We start from the raw sequence: 23,623 nt of genomic DNA on the forward strand, positions 1-23,623 counted from the left end.
GTTCGGGGCTGGACGTAACTGCCTGACGCACGCCGCGAGAACTTTGAAAAGCGCGACCATTTTCGCGAAAAAAATATATTAAGTATGAGGAACTTTTAGGGATTGGTCGTGTCGTTTACTTGAGATCTTAGTCTAGATGTTTTTAGTCTCGGAAGTTACGGGCACATTTGATTGAAACTTAAATGTAACTTTGTTTGGACTCGGCAATTGCTCATGGGGAACATGAAGATTGTTTTTATGTTGTGCGTTTTTTCTGCTGCAGATTATAATAATAAGTAGTATTATTTATAGTGACTGCAAGCTGAAGAAAATGCACGGAATTCTTATTTTTGCTGCGATACTTGGCGGCATCAGTGCTAAAGGTAATGTATTCGTTTAATTTTAAAATTAAAGTACTTATATAAATAGATAATTAAGAATTTGGCCTGTAGAAGATGTGTGGAAAACTACTTTAAAAAAATGTTTAATTAACATTTGACCCAGGAAATATGGAGTGGTTAAGTGTTAAACGTTTATTAAGAGATACATGTACGTGTGTGTATCCTCCTGATAGCATTAAACTTAAATAAGTTTAATTACACTATGTTCTAAATTAAGTTGTGCTTTGTGTTTTTAAATCCCTTTTTTATTGGGCCCAGTCAAAAAGTTACGATTGGAACAGGCACCAATTAAATATTTTAGCGAGGTTGCATACTATTTCGATAATTTATTAATGTCAATATAGTTTTCTTCTAAAAACGTCAAAGCGCTACAATTATGAGTGTAGAGTTAGAAATGAAGTAGAATTACTGAGTTAGCAAAACAGACGAATATCTTTTAAAATAATGAAGGTATTCAAAAATAAATGCAATCAACTAACTTAAAATGAAAAAATATTTTTTGGATATAATTTAATACAATTTGCACTAAAGATATTTTGGTAGCTAAATTTATTGAACAAAATTAGAAAGAGATAAACGGGACAATTTATGTAGGTACAGTCGAGCAAACTGCATTATATAGCAGATTGGAACCTTTAATAACCAATTTCACTAGGATTTCCTTGACAAAAATATGAGGTGTCATTGGTACATGATTCAGTTTGTTTGACAGTAAGTTAGAACATTGTATTGCTACGAAATGCCGTAGCGCCATAGTGCTACGTAATATTAAAGCTTTCGTAGCATTTCTATAAATAACTGCAATCTCTATTCAGCTCTCCGCTCGGAGCGGCTATTCATAAAGTAATTAATTTTCTCTCGCTTAATCACAATTTTATTAATGTTTGAAAAGCGCTTTTTTTATTCGACTGGATGGAAAACGAGTAAGTGGGTCTCCTGATGGTAAGAGATCATCACCGCCCATAAACATCTGCAACACCAGGGGTATTGCAGATGCGTTGCCAACCTAGAGGCCTAAGATGGGATACCTCAAGTGCCAGTAATTTCACCGGCTGTCTTACTCTCCACGCCGAAACACAACAGTGCAAGCACAGCTGCTTCACGGCAGGATTAGCGAGCAAGATGGTGGTAGCAATCCGGGCGGACCTTGCACAAGGTCCTACCACCAGCAAAAACATTACTTACATTCAATACGAAGTAATTAATTTCGGAAGGTGTTTAAAATATTAATTATTGAACTATAATTAATGTCAGAACAAAGCCATGGTAATAGGAGAATAAAATCATTAGGCGATTTATTGTAAAATGTAAGTTTTAGCCGAAATAACAAAACCGGTCCATTATTTTTTCATGCTCTCCGGCATACAATCAAGCCAGTAATTAACTAGCAATTTGCAGCACTTTCTACAGAAGTAGGAGCGTTTGCTCACTTTTTACTTTGGAGGTCAATGTCTTCGAATAGGTTGAGGCAGTTGTCTCACCGCCAGCGAGGAAACGATTGACTATCGACTATTTTCTCGCTCAAGAAACGAACAAAAGATATAAGATCCTGTGTGAGTAAAAGAGACACATATATTAATAGTTGATCGATGGCTGTTCACACTGTCGGCGAGAACTCGCTCTGACATCTTTTGTCGCAGCGACAAGAGCTATAAAACTCGCTGAGCTATGGATACTTGCTTAGCGATGTCAGCTTGGCGGCCGCCCCGCACGAGCGAGTCGAGTGGAGCGAGTAATCGCCCGTCGCACTCGAACACTCGCTTACAGCCAGCGACAAAACTACACTCGCTTCTCGCTGCTCATCCACTCGTTTCTAGTTACTCGCTCTACTCGCTTCTCGCTCATCGTCGGCGGTGGGACAAGTGCCTGAGTTTGGGCAGCAAAAAAAACACGTGTCCGTTATTTTCGACTACTCTCTACTCTAACATATATAAAAATAAAACAAATGGGAGCCGGACAGTTGGGTACCTTTCCTTGTTAGTAAAAATTTTATGTATAAATAATCTTAAGTACGAGTAAATATGCCAACTATTTCTTAACATCGGCGCCGGTCTTGGTTAAAAATAAATATGTGCCTACATCATGACTAGGTAAATGCTGTATATGTACACAGGCACCGACCTCAAAAGAATAGTTGCCACACGTTTACTTAAGATTTTTTAAGATAAATATTTTATTTCTACCTAGTTAAAGTTTTGAAGGCGTCTATATACACTAGACATATTTGTTGCGGGATGTAGGCAGTGAGTACTTTGTATTCTAATGCCTATAGTCAGTGATACTGCAATACCGCGTAACGTAACTAGCATTTTCCATAAGGTCTAATTTTCATTGTCAGAACAGTACAATGTTAGTACTGTTAGTACAGTGAAAATTATACCTTATGGAAAAAGCTAGTTACGCGGTATTGCAGTATCATCGACGCTTTTGTAACTTTAAACTCGACCCGTTTCGTAGAAAATAAAATAGTCTCGACGAACAGACGCACAACTATAAGTGGTCCTTCTACGAGTACAAAGCGTTCTTTTTCTTTCTTTCAGATACGAATGTTATTTTAATTTCTACGTGTATAAGATGGATTAGACAGTCTACGGTCATGGCCAACATTTGTACAAATGTCGGGCAAAGAAAATGTTGGAGCGATTTATAGTGCTGACTATGCACGATCAGCTGGGTCGACACTCTGGGGACGCAACATTAAGCTTAGTTCGCACGTTTGTATGCTCCGAGCCAGGTAATGTTTTTACCGCTCAGTTGATTGATTGTCGATTGACATTTGTTCCATGAAATGGATACGCTCTCTTTCATTTTTTCTCGCGCGCACGATTGGAATTTCTATTTATTCTGCTCAAACGGTTTTTCGTCCCTTATGTAGGTATGTATGTATGTATGTAAACTCTTTATTGTACAAAATAAGTAAACAAACACAATTGACAAACAATGAGATATATGTACAAAGGCGAACTTATCCCTTTAAGGGATCTCTGCCAGTCAACCTTTGAGTGAGTGGTGTATACCTTCCGCCGCCTAACTTTGCCTAAAAGTTCATTGCCCTAGTACCACAAAAACTTAAAGGTATAATTCCAATAATTGAATAGGCACTATACCGTTAAGCGATTCGAACACAATCCGGGAGAAACGTAAAGACGTCGCATAAAAAATGTATCTCAAAAATGCGTCAAAACTGAGTAGTAAGTAATGAACTTTTAGGCAGATTTATATGGCGCGTGGTATAGGTAGATAGGTACTCGGATTTGATCGATGTGTAATTTTGTAGATCATCCGCTACCTCTAATGTTAAAATTCTCGTGTCACAATGTTTGTGATCAAACTCCTCTTAAACGGCTTGACCGATTTTTAAGTTTTTTTTGTGTATATTCGGTAGGTCTAAGAATAAGATTAAGAATAGGATTTTTCGTACTTCTACGCGGACGGAGCTGTGAGCAACAGCTAGTAATAGATAAATATTAATACTTGATTCAATTTCCACTCGAAGAATTTCAATATCATTGTATCTCGCATTTAAATTAATCGTACTTGGAAATAACTCTTGTTCAAAATTATGTTGATTTCTTTACGTGTTCACTCAGTAAAGTACTTACTCACATTTCACGGAAGTAATAATCACTTCAGTATCTTTATTAAAGTATCAAGAAAGCGAGTCGCTATTTTTAATTAGTGAGAAAATGAGCACTCGCCGACTTGCAATTGCAATCGACGAGTGAATGAATTGAGTTTCTTGCTGTAGTTATGATTATGACACTACTTGCACGTGACGCCAGACGCAATTTCTGTCTCTGTCCAATCTTAAATATCAAACCTTTATTTAACTCTAGTCAAAATGCCATAAACGGGACTTATCACGCTATTTTGACACAAGTAATATTTACCTCGACTGTAACGTTGTTGAAACGTCGAGGTTAATATTACTTGTGTAAAAATAGCGTGATAAGTCCCGTTTATGGTATTTTGACTATGAGTGAGAATCACGAAAGTATAAAACGTTACTTTATTTAACTCTGTTTTATGTAGAGCTTTAATTTTGCTTTCACCTCAGCACCTCAAACAGGCAGGTTTTGCTATGAGAATCCAACTCCGTGAGACAAAGTAACTTTTTAATTATTATTTTTAAATTCTAGACAGTGCTGGGTCTACTCACTGAATTACTAATATTTAAACTTCACTATGATCTGGCATTTTCACTTCAACACGAAAAAAAAACACGAGAGATAGGATCAAATGTGTTGATTACAATCTTAATTTAAATTTATAGTAAATATTAAAAATATATTTACAATAAATTACATGAAAAAAAAATGTTTCCAAAATGTCATAATTGTCCCGCTCTTTTAATAAAGTATGCAACCTCGTTGCACGAAAGCCGCTGCTCTTTTTAGTAGCGTTCCGTACCTACCTCTTGGAGTTGGAATAAATATTAAATTAATCGGGACAGATGGCGTGCTCTCGTTTCGGAGGCCAAGACCCTCTTTTGGTCCCTGAGCCAAATTAGTTAGTTAAATTAATATCTATCAAATAAACCACTTCATGTCATTTCATATAACTCCTAATAAAATCATATTTCAAAAGGTTTAATAACGTTTACTAACTATACGTTTATTGTTCAACCTTTTTAATGACCCATAAAGATGAGCTTTTGTGGTATTTAAATATATGACATATTTTACAAGTTAGTAGTTTTAAGTTCGTAGTTAGTAGTTCAAATTACAATGCATGTTATGAGTACGAGATTTGTACCTACTGGACACTTTTTCGTTCCGAATTCAAAACCTCTCTACTTGCCGGACACTTTTGATCATTGTCTGGCATTCTTAACTTTTTGTTGACTTTTTAAAGATGTAATGGCGACTTTACGTATCATTTTTGAGTAAAGGTTTTAAATTTGATTATTATATTTGTTTCTCTTCTTGTTTCTTTTCTTTTAAAAAAAGCCGCGGTGGCCTAGTGGTTTGACCTATCGCCTCTCAAGCAGAGGGTCGTAGGTTCAAACCCCGGCTCGCACCTATGAGTTTTTCGAAATTCATGTGCGGAATTACACGAGCTTTGCGGTGAAGGAAAACATCGTGAGGAAACCTGCACAAACCTGCAAAGCAATTCAATGGTGCGTGTGAAGTTCACAATCCGCACTGGGCCCGCGTGGGAACTATGGCCCAAGCCCTCTTGTTCTGAGAGGAGGCCTGTGTAGTGGGACGTATATAGGCTGGGATGATGATGATGATTTGTTTCTCGGTAATCGAATTATTTATATATTTTTTATATTGTTTGTTTTGTAAATGGGTAAGTAGTATATGTGATTTTATTCTAACCTATGTTCTCGCTGCTGAGGTGAAAAGTTGTATGTGTCACACGAGACCAAAGTTTTTTTGCATCTCGTGTGTTTGAATCACTCGCTGCTCTCAGGATTCTAACCTTGAATCACTCGCTACGCTCGTGATTCAATTATAGAATCCGTCGCTTGCTCGTGGTTCAAATTCTACACTCGCACCAAAAAACGACTTTGCTCTCTTGTTGCACCAATCCGAAAAAAAATCCGTTTCCGTGAAATTTTCCGTTTGATTTAATAAAATGTTTAAGTAAGTAATGTCAAAGTTCCTTTTTAACTGAGAGAATTAAAAGTCTGCCTTAATATATTTTTGCCGTTAGTACAAAGTCTTTCCTATAAATTCACTTAATTACTTCGTCCAGAGTGACATAAAACCTCGTAGCTGAAAACTAGTTCATTTCTCATCTTAAATAGGTAGCCAATAGAAAAATATTGTTTCCAGCGCGAGGCGAATAAGTTCAGTAAGATAACAATAAAACAAAAGCTGTAGAATTTATAAACGTAGCATTTGGTTCTCTTTTTGTTGACATCGAGCTTCAATGCCGGCACAAACAAAGAGTTTTTTTCTTTCCACTATGTCTCATGAATTTTATGAGTACGAAATAAAAGAAAGGTGGTCGGTACTTGTAATTTAAGGCGCGCTTATAGAAGAATTTTCGGTATTTGAGGGGGTGAAGCAGACGACGCGGCGGAGGCGAATGCGGGGCGTCGAGCGCAACGCACCGCGCGTCTGTCACGCAGCCCGTTGACGGCCTTATTCTGTTCGTATCCGTATTCTGGTTAATGTGAGTTCCGGATTTTTCGTTAAAATTATAATTACACAATTTTCGGTTTAATTAAGAAATTCTTCGTTTAATGTAAATAGTCTTGGTAATAAAGAAATAATTTATGCCTCTTCATGCCCACAGTTTAATTTGTAATGTAGGTAATGGATAGACATTAAGACTGAATAGGTAGACAGACGAAATGAAAATACATAGGTAAATCAATACAAATTTAAAAAAAACAATTTTATTTTAATCTGAAAATCTCGATTACAAGCTAGGCAAATCTATACATATAATAAAACAGTAAAGAAAAAGTTGTCTGTTCACTTTTAACAAATCAAATCAAATCGTTTATTCAGTAAATAGGCCGCAATGGGCGCAATTTTTTAAACTACCAGCGCTTTCGGAAAGACCATCATTGCCAGGAAAAATGCGCAGCAAGAAACTTGGCAGAGAGTCACTTTTTCAAAATGTAATACTTTAAAACTACAGTATACAACCCTTACCCAAACCATACAGTCAAAAAAATGAATGTAGGAACCAGTTCTTAGTACTCATAACACAAGCTTTGCTAAGCTTACTTTGGGACTAGGTCAATAGGTGTGAAATTTCCCATAATATTTATTTTATTTTATTTATTTTATGTTCTAAGAAACATGTGCGAGCTGTAGCCAAAAATAAAAAATATGTCTTAGCGCACAGAACAACTTTGACAGATATAAAGATTATGAGTATGCGTAAAGTAGTTATTGCATCAATACAAAAATACAAGTCAGAACACCAGAAACCAGAAGCAATAAGAGGTTGCATGAAAAAACATGTTTTGCAACTCACACGTAGCTGTTTTCCACGACTTGGCCTCACTAATTCGCGGAGGAGCAAGACAGATATTCCATTTTTTTTTTTTTTTTTCAATAAGAGGTTTTAGAAACGCAGTTAAAAACTCCGAAGTTCAGAACTACATCAGAACTGCGTAAGAACTGCACTCCGATTGCCTAAAATGGCAGTCCTCTGACAGTCGGGTGCAGTGCTGATGCAGTTGCACTAACTGCGCAATAACTCCCATTTTGCAGCCGGATTCCAGTTGGAGTGCATGTTTTTGTCAATAATTTACTAGTGCAACCAAATGCGACCATCTTATTTTATTAAAATAATTTATGTTAAATAACTTGGCTGAATGCAAGATATTAACCTTTGCCTGCAATTAAATGAAAAATTGAAACTGTTGTGTCACTATCAGAAATGTCAGTGAATCTGACAAAGGGATCAAGCAAGGCTACTACGAAACTTGAAACTCGAAGTTCGTGTCGTGCGGTCCCTCTGACACTTATACTATTTAATACGAGAGCGAGAGGGACGGTACGATACGAACTTCGAGTTTCGTAGTAGCCGCAAGGTTCGCCGCATGTTCGCCGTGAGTAGTATAGGTTATACAACGTGCCTACAATTTGTACCTATGGCAGTCGCGGTAGAATCTGGACGAAGCCGTCCGCATCCGTGAGCGCCAACCAGCTTGCGGTCGTAGTACGAATGTGAAATCCGCTCAGCAGGGCTACTACGAAACTCGAAGTTCGTGGGTTGCGGTCCCTCTGATACTTATACTATTTACAGTGGCGTAGCTACCAAGGGGCTAGGCGGCGCAGTGCCCCGGGGCCCTCAAGCTCAGGGGGCCCTCGAAATTCTGCTTTATAGCTGATGATAAAGTTGCTTAGAAAGTATTTGTATATATAATGATTTTACTTCAAAAAACCTTACCAGTTTTGATAGCAGTGGGCCCCATTTTTTTATTTGCCCCAGGGCCCTAGGTTACTTAGCTACGCCACTGACTATTTAGTACGAGAGCGAGAGGGGACCGCACGGCACGAACTTTGAGTTTGGAGTTTCGTAGTAGCCCTGCTGACTCGGCCCGACTCCGGCCGGTCGATTAGTGTGTGGTAGGTACTTACCGTTTAGGTACTCTAATGCTTCTCATATGTGCTCTGAGTTCACTTATGCGTTTCCTCTTTCGCTTAACTTTTTTAATACTGCGATTACCCATATTATTTGCTCTCAAAAGTAGTACTAGCGCGTTAGAAAAATGTGCACAGGTCCGTCGTCGACTACGTACACGCGTGTACTGGCGACTGGGAAATACTTGGCTGCCGCCGCGCGCTAGAACCGTTTTATTTTGCCAAAGACGAAATAAATTGGTATGATTGATGTACTCAACCTATCGAAAATCTATGAAGCATAAATCTAAATCTGCTAAAAAACTATTTAATAAAGCAAATTTTGTGTTGATATTCATAATATTTTTCATAATATTTGGTTTAACGTGTAAATGAAGGCTCTTTTTCAAAAAAATAATCTATCGAGGTTTTTGTCAGCAATCGTGTTTTTGATGAAGTCAAAAACTAGCTAATAGACTGAAAATACACATATAAAAAAATTGCAGTTGTAAGTATTGTGTAAGTATATTTTAAATATTTTCTAAAATTGTAATTTTCACTACGTACAGCGCCTTGCTTCGGGTAAATAAGAATAAGCAATAAGTGGAAAAACATTACTTCACTCATTCTCATTCCTTTGCGTATCAAACGTCTTTATATTTTAATGTTTGTGTTAATGGAGAAAGAAAGGGATTTAATGTCTTAAACTTTCGTGATTTTCACTCATAGTCAAAATACGACGCACAGGACTTATCACGCTAATACACACGAGTAATATTTACCTCGACGTTTCGGCAACATTACAGTGGCCGTGGTCACGAGTAGACTGAAGTGTGTGGGGTGTCAAGTCTGGTGTGATGGGGTGACAAATAAAAATGACCAAGTGCGGGTAGTTCGTGATACGAGTGCCGGTACTATTTGTGATCAAGTGCGGGTAGTTCGAAGGACTCGCGCTGCTAGGCAGACTTAACACCCCACACTTCAGTCTACTCGTCCCCTCCCCTCTAAAATCTAAACCGGTGGGTGGAAAAATTTGAAAAAATCAGGATGGTAGTAAGTATATCAAACTTTCAAGGAAAACTATAACGGCTAAGTTTGCTTGAGAATTATTAGTAGTTCAAGAGGAAATAGCAGCCTAAGGTATAAAATATACCTAAACTTTGAAGATTCCGTATAAAATACTTAAATATCCTTAGAAAAATATTACTTAATTTTTTCGTAATGGCTACGGAACCCTATTTTGGGCGTGTCCGATACGCTCTTGGCCGGTTTTATTTTATTTGAAAGTAGGTTTTCTAGCGATGGTTCTTAGACATGTTTCATCAAAATCGGCTCAGCCGTTTTTGAGATATTGAACTCTGTTTAAGACTTATAAGAGTTATTATGATTTATTGAATACTAGAAGAACAGTTATAATAATATTTTTTACAAGAGTGTTGTTAACCTTCCAACTTGCATCAGTGCTCCCTGATGTAGGTAGTAAGTACTACGAAAAGAATGATGGAATAAAATAAACAGAATGGTGATGGTGGAATAAAATTAACTTAAACCAGATTGGAGTTCCGTAGTAAACACATTCGTAAAATTCCTTTTATTAAATACGGATAGATAGAGCGATCAGACAGAGATATTTGAAATTACTTCCGTTTAAATGCTATTCGAATCTTAGTTACAAAATTACGACTTGAATTCAGCACGATTTTACAGTTTCGATTTGTAATGCCCAGATGTGATTTCAGAATCGCAACCTCTGGTCTGCACGCAACGGTCACAAGTGAATACTTTGCTACAAAAAATAATTCTTTTATACACTTAAAATAGGATACTTTGAATTTTCACATCACTAATAATATAAGGTACCTATCTAATGACAAAAGGACTATACTAAAATTGTAAAATGAGAATTTCAGCCTACCTAACCTAACCTAACCTAACCGTATCACCATCCGTCAGCTTCGCACTTCAAATTCAAATCAATTTATTTCTTCAACATACTCGTAGGTACAATTAGGCGATAAACAAACAAAAGAGCAAACTATTTTACTTTGAAAAAGAAAAAAATAAAATAAAAGAAAAAGTATGTGTTCAATATTTTCAAATAATCCAATTGATGAACTATTGTTTTTGGAGGAAACTACTCAATTCACTAGCTTGGTGACGCATATCTGCTTGTAAACTCCATTTCAATAGAATTTGACAATCCTGTAGACGCTTCCAAGTACCGTACCCTAATATGAACACCGAGTTGCCTAGGACTTGGTCATGTGACTATTAATCTTTTATGATTCCTTTTAGATTACAATCACATCAACAGGGACATACCTACATAACTAAGTGTGCTCTCGTTAGGGTTTCTAAAATGTCTAGAAAATAGAAAAAAGATTATATGCTACGCTGCTTTATTGTGGGTACGAATAAAAACATTTCAGTGGGACGATCTAGATCAGTAGTTCCCAAACTTATTTATCTCGTGGACCACTTTCAAAATTTTACTGGTTTCGGTGGACCCCCTGCTGCTACATTTCTACCACATTCTTAAAGTCGCCAAAAAATAAAAATTGTGTCGCTTCTGAGTTCTGTCCAGTGGCTTGCCCTATTAAAATATTATCTGCTTAGTTAGGTACTTAAAACAATGTAGGTAGGCCCTTATAAAAACTATGCTTACATTTTGGCTCTTTACTATCAAAAACAGATAAATTTTCGTGGACCCCCCATTAGCATCTTATGGACCCCCATTTTTTGTTCACGCCTACGTAGACCCCCAGCAAGTCTCCCGTGTACCCCTGGGGGTCCACCTGGACCACTTTGGGAATCACTGATCTAGATGAATATTGATTGTCTAATACTGAGGTTGCAGCGGCCTGGACGCTTGTTTTTTGGATTTGCAAACTGGGATTTCGGTTAGATTTCGGACGGCTAGGACGTGCCTTTGTATCGTAATTAATTGAATAGTGGAAATGCGATTCAGTGCCTTTAGGTGAATTTCAAGCATGATTTAAATATGTATTAACTAGCTTTTACCCGCGGCTTCGCACGCGTAAACTATTCGGTGTGGTAGCTGCAATTGAAATTTTCGGGATTTTACAAAATTCCCCTGGAAATTTCCAATATTTATATCGTGGTCTTCATTGAGGTTGTGTTGTGAATTCAAGACTCTAAACCCAGTGCTGTAGTTTCAAAATTTTTCCCTATCCAAATTCAAATGCAAAATTCAAATTCAAATCATTTATTCAGTAAATAGGCCGCAATGGGTACTTTTACATCTCATTTTTTAAACTACCAGCGCTTTCGGAAAGACCATCATTGCCAAGAAGAATGCCCCGCAAGAAACTTGGCAGAAAGTAATTTTTTCAAAATAAAATAATTACAAATAAAATACTTAAAAAACAGTATACAATTAAAGAAAAAAATACAAAATAATAATAATAATAATACGGGGATGTATGGGGTCCCTTAGTTACAAAACTATCCCGTGGGAATATCGGGATAAAAGTAGCGTACTTATGTGTTATTACAGACATACGGCTACCTACATCCAAATTTCATGCCTCTAAGCCTAGCGGTTGTTATTTCGACATTTTATTCCTAGGTATCCCGTGGTAATATCGGGTCAAAAAGTCATCTATGTGTTTTTCTAGACATCCAGCTTCCTACATACCAAATTTCATGACTCTAAGCTCAGCGGTTAATATTTCAAGATTTTATCCCTATCCCGATGGAATATCGGGGTAAAAAATAGATTATTTGTTATTCCAGAGGTCCAGCTACCAACATACCAAAATTCATGGCTCTAAACCCAGTGGTTGTTATTTAGAGATTTTATCCCTAGGTATCCCGTAGGAATATCGAGTCAAAAAGTCCCTTACATGTTATTCCAGACGTCTAGTTACCTACATACCAAATTTCATGACTCTAAGCCCAGCGGTTATTATTTCAAGATTTTATCCCTATCCCGGGGGAATATCGGGATAAAAAGTAGCTTATGTGTTATTCCAGAGGTCCAGCTACCTACGTACTAAATTTCATGGCTCTAAGCCCTGCGGTTGTTTTTTCAAGATTTTATCCCTAGGTATGGTAGGTTGAAGGTTTTGTGTTGAGAACATCATCATCATCATCATCCCAGCCTATCCTAGTCCTGCTGGGCACTGTTGGGCACAGGCGTCCTCTCAGAATTAGAGGGCTTGGACCGTAGTTCCCACGCGGGCCCGATGCGGGATGGGAACTTCACACATACCATTGAATACCTTTGCAGGGTTGTGCAGGTTTCCTCACGAACAACTGTCCAAAATTTCAAGACTAAACCCAGCGTTTGAAATTTCAACATTTTATCCCGTGGGAATATCGGGATAGAAAGTAGACTACTTATGTGTTATTCCAGAAGTCCAGCTACCTACTTACCAGATTTCATGACTATAAACCCAGCGGTTGTTATTTCGTTGTTTCCAGATTTTATCCCTATCCCGTGGGAATATCGGAATAAAAAGTAGGCTATGTTTTATTCCATAATTTCCAGCTATCTACATACCAGATTTCAGGGCTCTAAGCCCAGCGGTTATTAGTTCAAGATTTTATCCCTATCCCGTAAAAAAAAACCCCCGACTTAAAAACGCCAGCAAAAATAAAAATAAAAACGCCCGAAAAAAACGCTGCTTGAAAAGACAATTAAAAAGTAAAAAATAATTATGCGCTACCTAGCTGTTGCCCGCGACTTCACCTGCGAAGAATTCGTTTATCTCTATCCCGCGGGGACTATGAACATGAAACTAAATATGTGTATTTTTTAAATTATTAACCTTAGCGGTCCCCCGACACCGACAACGCTTAGATAAAAAAATATTACTAGATACTTTATACTAAATTAACTTAGGCTAATTTTGCGGGCAATCAGCATAGTCCCCGCGGGATAGAGATAAACGAATTCTTCGCAGGTGAAGTCGCGGGCAACAGCTAGGTAGCGCATAATTATTTTTTACTTTTTAATTGTCTTTTCAAGCAGCGTTTTTTTCGGGCGTTTTTATTTTTATTTTTGCTGGCGTTTTTAAGTCGGGGGTTTTTTAAATTTAAAATTTAAGTTTTTATTTCATGTTTTTTAAACTTTGATATAAGTATAATATCTTTTTAAACTGTACTAGTGTGTTGGTTATCCTGGCTGCAGCATCAGCTCATCTTGTTGCCACCATTGCATTGTATGTAGAATCAAATACTGATCAAAAGGAATCAAACACGACATATCTGCTATTATTCTTTCAAGAGTATACTGGTGTGCTGGATATCCTGGCTGTAACATCAGCTCGTCGTATTGCCACCACTGCATTGTATGTAGAATCAATTACTGATCAAAACAAATCCAAACACGACATATCTGCTATTATTTTTTCAAGAGTATACTGGTGTGCTGGATATCCTGGCTGTAGCATCAGCTCGTCGTGTTGCCACTACTGCATTGTATGTAGAATCAATTACTGATCAAAACGAATCCAAACACGACATATCTGCTATTATTTTTTCAAGAGTATACTGGTGTGCTGAATATCCTGGCTGCAGCATCAGCTCGTCGTCGTGTTGCCACCACTGCATTGTATGTAGAATCATTTACTGATCAAAATGAATCCAAACACGACATATCTGCTATTATTTTTTCAAGAGTATACTGGTGTGCTGCATATCCTGGCTGTAGCATCAGCTCGTCGTGTTGCCACCACTGCATTGTATGTAGAATCAATTACTGATCAAAACGAATCCAAACACGACATATCTGCTATTATTTTTTCAAGAGTATACTGGTGTGCTGAATATCCTGGCTGCAGCATCAGCTCGTCGTGTTGCCACCACTGCATTGTGTGTAGAATCAATTACTGATCAAAACGAATCCAAACACGACATATCTGCTATTATTTTTTCAAGAGTATACTGGTGTGCTGGATATCCTGGCTGCAGCATCAGCTCGTCGTGTTGCCACCACTGCATTTCATGTAGAATCAATTACTGATCAAAACGAATCCAAACACGACATATCTGCTATTATTTTTTCAAGAGTATACTGGTGTGCTGGATATCCTGGCTGTAGCATCAGCTCGTCGTGTTGCCACTACTGCATTGTATGTAGAATCAATTACTGATCAAAACGAATCCAAACACGACATATCTGCTATTATTTTTTCAAGAGTATACTGGTGTGCTGAATATCCTGGCTGCAGCATCAGCTCGTCGTGTTGCCACCACTGCATTGTATGTAGAATCAATTACTGATCAAAATGAATCCAAACACGACATATCTGCTATTATTTTTTCAAGAGTATACTGGTGTGCTGGATATCCTGGCTGTAGCATCAGCTCGTCGTGTTGCCACCACTGCATTGTATGTAGAATCAATTACTGATCAAGACGAATCCAAACACGACATATCTGCTATTATTTTTTCAAGAGTATACTGGTGTGCTGGATATCCTGGCTGTAGCATCAGCTCGTCGTGTTGCCACTACTGCATTGTATGTAGAATCAATTACTGATCAAAACGAATCCAAACACGACATATCTGCTATTATTTTTTCAAGAGTATACTGGTGTGCTGGATATCCTGGCTGCAGCATCAGCTCGTCGTGTTGCCACCACTGCATTGCATGTAGAATCAATTACTGATCAAAACGAATCCAAACACGACATATCTGCTATTATTTTTTCAAGAGTATACTGGTGTGCTGGATATCCTGGCTGTAGCATCAGCTCGTCGTGTTGCCACCACTGAATTGTATGTAGAATCAATTACTGATCAAAACGAATCCAAACACGACATATGTGCTATTATTTTTTATAGAGTGTACTATTGTGCTGGATATCCTGGCTGCAGCATCAGCTCATCCTGTTGCCACCATTGAATTGTTTGTAGAATCAAATACTGATCAAAACGAACCCAAACACGATATATCTGCTATAGTTTTATTAAGAGTGTACCTACTAGTGTTCTGGATATCCTGGCTGCAGCATCAGGCCGAGATTCCATAATCTTGCGTAGCTATATAGCATACATGGGTGCTTCAAATTATAGGTCCCAAATATGTTTGAAAGTAAAGTAAATATCCATTATGCGTCTAAGGTCCTACCGCAGCGAACAAAAGATCTGATGATCTTGAAACGGCTGAACCGATTTTGATAAATCATGTCTAAGATCCATCGCTAGAAAACCAGCTTTCAAATAAAAAAAACCGCATTCAAATCGGTCCACCCGTTTAAGAGCTACGGTGCCACAGACAGACACACAGACACACAGACACACAGACATACAGACACACAGACACACAGACACACATAGCGGTCAAAATTATAACACCCCTCTTTTTCGTCGGGGGTTAAAAAGTAGCATATGTGTTATTTCAAACGTCCAGCTACCTACTTATCAAATTTCATGACTCTAAGCCCAGCGGTTGATATTTCGAGATTTTATCCCTATCCCGTGGGAATATCGGGATAAAAAGTAGCCTATGTTTTATTCCAGATGTTCAGCTATCACCATACCAAATTTCATCCAAATCCGTCCAGCCGTTTCAGCGTGAAAGAGTAACAAACATACTCACTCACTCACTCACTCACTCACAAACTTTCGCATTTATAATATTAGTAGGATTAATATAAATTATTAACTTTGGACTACAATAATTATCAAATCAGACGAATAGATTGATTGCCTGTTTTTTCCATGTTGGATACGAAAATGCAGGCTTAGGCTGCGTTTTAACCAGAGGTGAACGAGGATGTGTTGCGACTGCGAGGTATTTGTTTTAATAAACCAATAGAAAGGGTTCATTTACCTCGCCTCGCTCCGCTCAGCTGCTTCCACCAGAGCGGTGCTGTGCGAGGAGAGGTTAATGAAGCATTTTTATCTAGCTAATGGATACCACCTCGCAAATTTCGCATATCTCTGGTGGAAACTCAGCATTAAGCCTAGTATATTAGTAAATACACTCTAGTAACAAGCTATATGGAAAAGGAAATGTGTTGAGGGAGTCAAGTTACCGAATTCAATACATTTCAGGAAACATTTCGAAAGGGTATGAGGGATGAGTCGTTCTCGAGTGGTTCGACCGCTAGTCATTAAAGTAATTATCGAGAAGATGACGGTTCATTTTAAACAAGCTTTCGAGTACCGCTTCTGTCTATAGGATGAGGACATAGCTTTGCCTGTGACCTCGTTATACGTATGATTTTCAGATATTAGGTAGGTACATATATTGAATAGCCACTAGAATAGAATTTGTGATTATTAATAAATTTTGCCAAACATTTAGATAAAAAATACAGAGGATTTCTTTACTATTATATACAGGAAAACCTACAAGAAGTCTCAAATCTTAAAATAACACTTTAATTAGATCTTTCGATGCTGTGTGCACTTGCGGGATCGTCGATACGCAAGTCCTCCTCATACTTGGCAGGGTTTTTTTTATTAATTCTATTTTATTACCAGCCACGACTGCTGAAAATAGATATCTAGACCTCGCTCATGTCATGATGTTATTCGTGCTGTTATTAGCCTCTTTTTAAATGGTAGAAACTTTGGAAAGGTAGCACAGACAGACGTTTTCAAAAAGAAATCAGTAACTCTACTCCATTTTTCCCATTTCACACAATAACCCGTCAACTCTAGTTAGCTTTTTCGTTTTAAAATTGAAACGGCTCGGCTAGTCGCCTTTATGCTATACAATACTTGTCACTCGCCATCCAGCTGTTTGTTTAACCGCAAGTTAAAATTTTATAATATTTATGATATTCTTTTTCATCGTAATTTCCCTCGGGGCCAGACCGTCACCGTTCAGCGACACTTTTCGGTCGCCCCGTTTTGTGTGACCTTTTAATTCTTATGAACTTTTTTTAGTTTATTTTGTACTCAGTCAGTTACTCGTGATTGCGATTAACTTTGCCCTTCAGAAAAAGGAAGTTTGAATGAAATTTAAAGCGGTTAGTAACATAGTGCGGGCGCAAAATGTACAAATGGCAATGGATGCGTAAAGAATTTAAAAATAACGGTTTAAACTTATAATTGTAAGCCCGTAAAGAGCGGCTTGACAGTATTGAAATCGTTTTTACAATTTTTAGTTTTTAAAAATCATGCCACACTTAAATGCATCTAACCTTACAGTCAGGGAGTTAAAAATCTGCACTCATAAGTGCACTATATGTATTCACGTCATTAAGTAGTTGAAACATTTAGGCCAAAACTGATAGTTGAAATGTTCGTCTTAAATTTCCACACGCCCGTAGCCGAAAAGCCGGTTAGGATAACCATTAATATAATATCTAACCGTTGAAAATCGATCGAACCAGACAAATTGAAACTCAGATAATTTATTCCCCAAATAGGCTGCAGATGGGCCTTAACACTTTAGATTGATTACCTCGGGATATCTTGGAAATCATATGAAGAAAAACGTATTAATAGCTGACGGGAATATATCGTTTGGAAACTAGAACTTGGCAATAAGCTAAATATTACTTTTTTGATGTAAATGGTTATTTATTTCAAGCTAGTTTAGTTAGTGGCTAGGCTGGCTAGCGCGGCTACGAGGAAAGGAAGGGATGGATTGGATAAGTCAAACTGATGATGTCAATATTTTCTTGTGATATTTGTAAGATGCTTTCCTTTTTTTTCTGGTTGTAGGTACGTACTATAGCGATATTTTGATTCTTTGAATAGTTATTGTTACACAAACATTCTATCTTACTAATCTTATTGTTATTATAATATACTAGTACTAGCCGTTGCCTTTCGACTTCCTTTGCGACGAATTTGTGTATCGCGCGCCCTTGGGAACATCTAATTTTTTCGGGATAAAAGGTATCCTATTATTTAATATTCTGGTCTTCTAATTAGACGTATGCAAAATTTTAAGGCAATCGGTTCATTAGTTAAGACGTGAATGCGGAACAAACAAACAAACTCACTGTCTCGTTTAAAATTTATGAATATACATTTCCCATCTGGTTTCCACTCTTTACTGTCGTCGGTACTCTGCCGTGACAGCTGTGGTTACCCTATAGTGTTAAGACCTATGGTCACTCAATCAGAGGGTCGTGGGGTCGAACCCACGGACTCAACTTTGACTTTTCGTTTTTTTTTTGCTAAATTACATATAAGGTTTTTTTCATTTCTGGCACTGCCATGCAAATATATAAAACACACACTCTAATAAAAGCAATACCTTCTCCGTTCCATCGCGGGTAAAAGTCAACTGTTTCATTTTCTTGGTGATAATCAAGTGATATTAAACATATATGATTGTTCCACAGACGGACCGAAGTTCGTGGACTCTGGCAGCAACGTGACTGTCGTCGTTGGCCGGGACACCACACTCACGTGCAAAGTCGACAACTTAAACGATTACAAGGTAAAGTTACGTTAAAATCTGGCGGCACAAAGTTGTACTCCAGGGACTACGAGTAAGTTTTGTATGGACGACAAAAAATTACAATCTTTTATTACTTTACGTACAGTCAAGGGCAAAGATATCGACACGGCCAAAGTTACAAAAATATGTATACACGACTTGATGCTCTTAACATTAAGGCCGTGTATACATATTTTTGCAACTTTGGCCGTGTCGATATCTTTTCCCTTGACTGTACATAGGTAATGATTGACATAGTGAATGCGTTAAGGTACCAAAGTGATTAGGTACTTTCGATTTGACGCTGACCACTCCTAGTCTTTATAACTTAACCTTATACTCGGTAGCTCCAACTGTTATCTAATGTCCCGGAACAAATGTACTCCAACCTACCGTAGTCATTTCATTACACGGAGCTGAGTTGACGTAATTTGCGAATTACCTACACGTAGAGACAGTGGCTTGTATTACACGACCATTAGTGAGACGTATAGTTGCTATAACTCATTTCCTACCATAATGTGTTTCCATTCACAGCTTCTAACGTGCGCTTTCACTACGAGTAGCGGAGAAAATACCAGTAGGCTTTGCCATACTGGTTATACAATCTTAATCAAAATAATGACGACAGACACTGGATAAGTAGAGAACTTGGCTACGAAACTTGAGGTTCTAAGATTCGATCCCCGGTCAGGACAGATATATGTACCTATGAATAAAAAATATAAATACTACAAAAATATGACAAGGACACTTTCTCGAGTTTTGAAAACGCATCGATGTTCAAAGTGCATAAAATCGAAAATGAAATGAAAATCAAAGTGTTACGAACGTTCAAAGGCTTGTGACTTAAATCTTGAATCAAAATTATAAAAGTACAGTTATTAATAAAATAATAAGGGGACACCTTGAATCAGATTGACTAATCTAACCCCATCATCTGCTGCTGCTTGTGTCGTTGAAACTCAAAGAGACCTTTTATCGTGAATTGAAGACTTCATTTATGGCTTAATTTTACCTACTTCAAAGCATGGCCTTATTAGATTGAACTGTAAACAATTTGGACTCTTTTTCGCGGAAGAAACCTCTAGATGAATCCCGCTATTTATTTTACATTTACTACGAAATATAGATCAAACACATACTGTTAGCCTAATTTACCTTTCTTTCTTTGCTGTGTTTGCATTGTAGTATTATATTTATTTAATTTGCTACTCGTCTCATCATATCAACATTAGTTTTAATATGTAGGTTTGCTTTTACATAACTCATTTATTTTACCTATCATAGCATGTAGGCATCTAAAACACCTACCTAGTACGGGTTCTGATCGCTTGTTTACCTACGTCATCGAGTAGGTACCACATCGGTAAACAAGTCTTCCTTAGTTCCATTGGCAGGGTTGATAGGTATAGCGACCAGGGAAGTGTTTTGGATCAAAATAACTCGTGTGCCATAGAGTACCCAAACGGGAATGGTACCAGCAGTTGATCACTAGTCAATACATAGAGTTAAAAAATAATGAAGACTAGTTTTCGGCTAGCGCAGAGAGCTAATTGTTCCTTCTTTAAAACAACATAGCGACTTTCAATGTGTTAACTATGATTGCACATAACCATTAAGTACTCGGTGGCCTGCTGTCGTACCTTCACTTGTGCAACCAGAACTCTGGTTTCCCTTCAAACAGCCTCTCGTAAATATTAAGGTAAAGCGTCGGCACCACATTTGTGTCCTTCGGAAGAGCAATTATGAAGGCAAAGTTACACTATTTGGGGCAGCAGGCTCAAATGTCCTCGACAACAGAGTTTTAATTTGCTAGAGAGATTTTAATATACTCCAAATTGTGGATCGGAGCACCGCCCGCTGGTTTGTTTGTTTCTCGCTGAACAAAGCATTTTATTATTTAACTAAATGTCTTACTGGTATATATCATCAATATTATCATACAGATACATACATAAAAATTACACACTGCTTTATTCATTAGTGCTTAATTAACTTTTGCATTTAAAAGACATGTACCTATGTCATATTAACCTTTCAGTCGTAAGAAGTTATATTGTAGGTAGCTAATTGAAGTTTTCATGACCCGTTTCATCATCCTCTTATAAGTTCCAAGTGTTATGTGTGACAAATGTCTGTGATGCAGTCTTTTTGTATTTTTTCGAATAAACAGGGATAGCCTTATTTTCCCTTTAAAACATGAATACAATTTTAGCCCGTATTCCACTAAAAACGATAAATTTGGCAAGATATTGATAACATTGTCGCCGCGGTGACCTTCGCAGTAGTCCCGTATTCTACAAATTATGAATCGTTCCACCCGTAAAACATGAAACGGTTCATCCAAATGGAAGCAATTTGCACCGAACAAGTCACAGCCCTTTGTTGGCTGAATAATTGAATCGAATCGCGCCCATCCTGTCCTAATTGTGATACGTGAACTTCAAAGCTAATCGCTCAATGCTATTGATATCACGCATCGAAAATGGCCCCCGAAATTGGCTGTAATTAAGCGTTAGAAGCTCGAATGGAACCACCATCACGGAACTGTCTTCGAACTTTAGGAGCGGGTAGCATCAGCGAATAGGTCAAATTCTCGTACTTATCCCTTTACATTAAACCGATACCCTGCCTAATAACAGAAGGCTAATGCATGCTTGCTATGCTTAATCCTTTGTGGGTAGAAATTTCCACTGACTTAATGATCTAATGAATGGAGCATAATTGATAAGAACAGACCGCAAATTAAAACTTTTGAAAGAGCACTTCGTATAAAAAGTTTAAGCTCTTTCAGTGCTTTCCCGTCTGCCCTAACCAAATACGAAAATTTCATGTCTATTCAGATTTAATTTCGAATGTTTAACTCCCGCTTTATTATTAAAATGGTTCGCCAATAGGGTGAAGTTGCTAACCGGAATAATGGTAGGTACTTATTGTCCGACAAATGAAATAACGTTCCCCAAGGCACGATTTACGGTGGCAATATAGAGAAAGCTATGATTATTACAAAATTACACGTTAAAACAGTTATAATTGCAATATGCTCTTGGATTGGACTATCTTTCGAGTTTCCTTGGAAGTTTCAACAACTTTGAATCGTTAAGAAGATCGGAAGCATAACTGTCCACTTACGTTGATGCATTTGTTGATAAACATGTTGCAGAAGCAAGTTATACTTAGGACTAGTGATGTGCAAGGCCGCTAAAGATGTAGGTATCACCACGGATACGAATACGGATTATACCTAGGTACTATAGTGTCTAGATCCGTAGATACGGATACAAAAATATTCAACAATGTCAAATATTCTGTACGACTCATCCCAGCCCACATACGTCCCACTGCTGCTGCATTGAATTGCTTCGTAGGTTTGTGAGGAAACTCGCGATGTTTTACTTCACCGTAAAGCTCGTACTTAGTAAATTTCAAATGTAGGTAGGACTCATTACATACATTACAAGTAAATTACTTATATTATAAACTAGTATAACGAAATGATCTTCAGTACACCGCTTTATGCCTTTGTGAATGTGTAATATATAGTTTGTATTTAGGCACTTAATTTAGATGTAAGTACTAAGTTTATAAAAACTTTTTTTTATTTACCTACATTTTTTTACTCTTAGCGAATTTATGGTAAGTTTTATATCGTTTCTAAAACTTGAAACCGTACGCATATCAAAGAGTGATAATCTACTTTCGATATCCACTTTAAATTCACAATTCAATACTTCGGAACAAGTAAAGTGCTTAGAAGAATATGAAAATGTTCATACATTCTTGACAAGTAGCGGTATTGTTTCTACTACATTGTGCATTAATACACGTTTATGTTCTCGGACAGAATAATGTCGTACGCTATGAGTTCCATTTCAGTACTTAAATAAAACGAACACAAAACGCACATGGTACATACATAAGTAACAATAGATTGCTACCTACTCTTCTTCTTTGTCAGTGCGTCTACGCCCACCGTTGGGCATACGCCTCGCTAATCTCTCTCCATCCGATATAGTATTTAATGCAACAGTTGTATAACAGGGTTCAAAAGCGGTGAGTGGCGTGAGTTACGATGTGAGCTTTTGCGTACATCGTAAGAAAAAGACGCCACGAGATTTTTTTGACTTACTTATACAAACGTTGCATACAATAGGTGTACTTTTCTAAATTAGAGAAATAGTAAACATTAAACGTTTTCATACTTTAGTAAAAAGTATGGCAAACGCAAAGAGACAACAATAATAAACAAATGAGATATATGAAAATGTCATAGTTAAATTTTGTTTTTGATTAACGTATACTTGCCTGTGACGATGTTAAAAATACGACGCGTTACTTATGTTGGCAGGCTATGGATTATGTTCGGAAAGTTTTTATTCTGTATAAAAACCATATAAAATATGTAAGTGGCTGCACCTCAGTCTGTCCGAACGTACGAATTAAGAAAAAAAAGTAAGTGTTTGCAGTATTGTTTTAGCAACATTACGATACAGTGCTGTTATGGGTTTCAGCGTAAAAAATATATTTTTTGTGTTTTTTTTAAACTGTGGATTGAGCAAATTTATTCAAACCTTTTGTAAATTATTAAGTATACTTTGAACAGTATTCTGTAATTTTTTCATGCGGAAATATTAAAAAACAAGCCTGTGACAGAGCTTGCCCCAGAACGTCTTAGAAAAATAACAATTTGCGGTGTTCACTATATCTCGGTCGGAAATTATCAGAAATCAAAAACTATAAAAATTTATTCAAAGTATCATCCTCCCCCTAACGTTATATGATTATTTTTTTTCATGTCGTGATGACGTCTTTGACTCCCAAAATA

General features: G+C 37.3%; 1 protein-coding gene across 2 annotated transcripts in view; it reads left to right on the forward strand.

Moving 5' to 3' along the window:
• The window catches only part of LOC141427423 (lachesin-like), a 211,422-nt gene continuing 187,799 nt past the window's right edge, over nucleotides 1–23,623 (forward strand). Inside the window, exons 1-3 of one of the 2 annotated variants that reach the window (XM_074086823.1) lie at nucleotides 1–82; nucleotides 292–362; nucleotides 18,698–18,795. In XM_074086823.1, the coding sequence (XP_073942924.1) occupies nucleotides 311–362; nucleotides 18,698–18,795 (150 nt within the window). In that variant the 5' untranslated portion in view covers nucleotides 1–82; nucleotides 292–310. Of the gene's footprint in view, nucleotides 363–18,697; nucleotides 18,796–23,623 lie in introns of both variants that reach the window. The other variant, XR_012451322.1, reaches the window with a different exon arrangement.

The sequence above is a fragment of the Choristoneura fumiferana genome, chromosome 4, assembly GCF_025370935.1.
Source record: "Choristoneura fumiferana chromosome 4, NRCan_CFum_1, whole genome shotgun sequence".
Classification (NCBI taxonomy): domain Eukaryota; kingdom Metazoa; phylum Arthropoda; class Insecta; order Lepidoptera; family Tortricidae; genus Choristoneura; species Choristoneura fumiferana.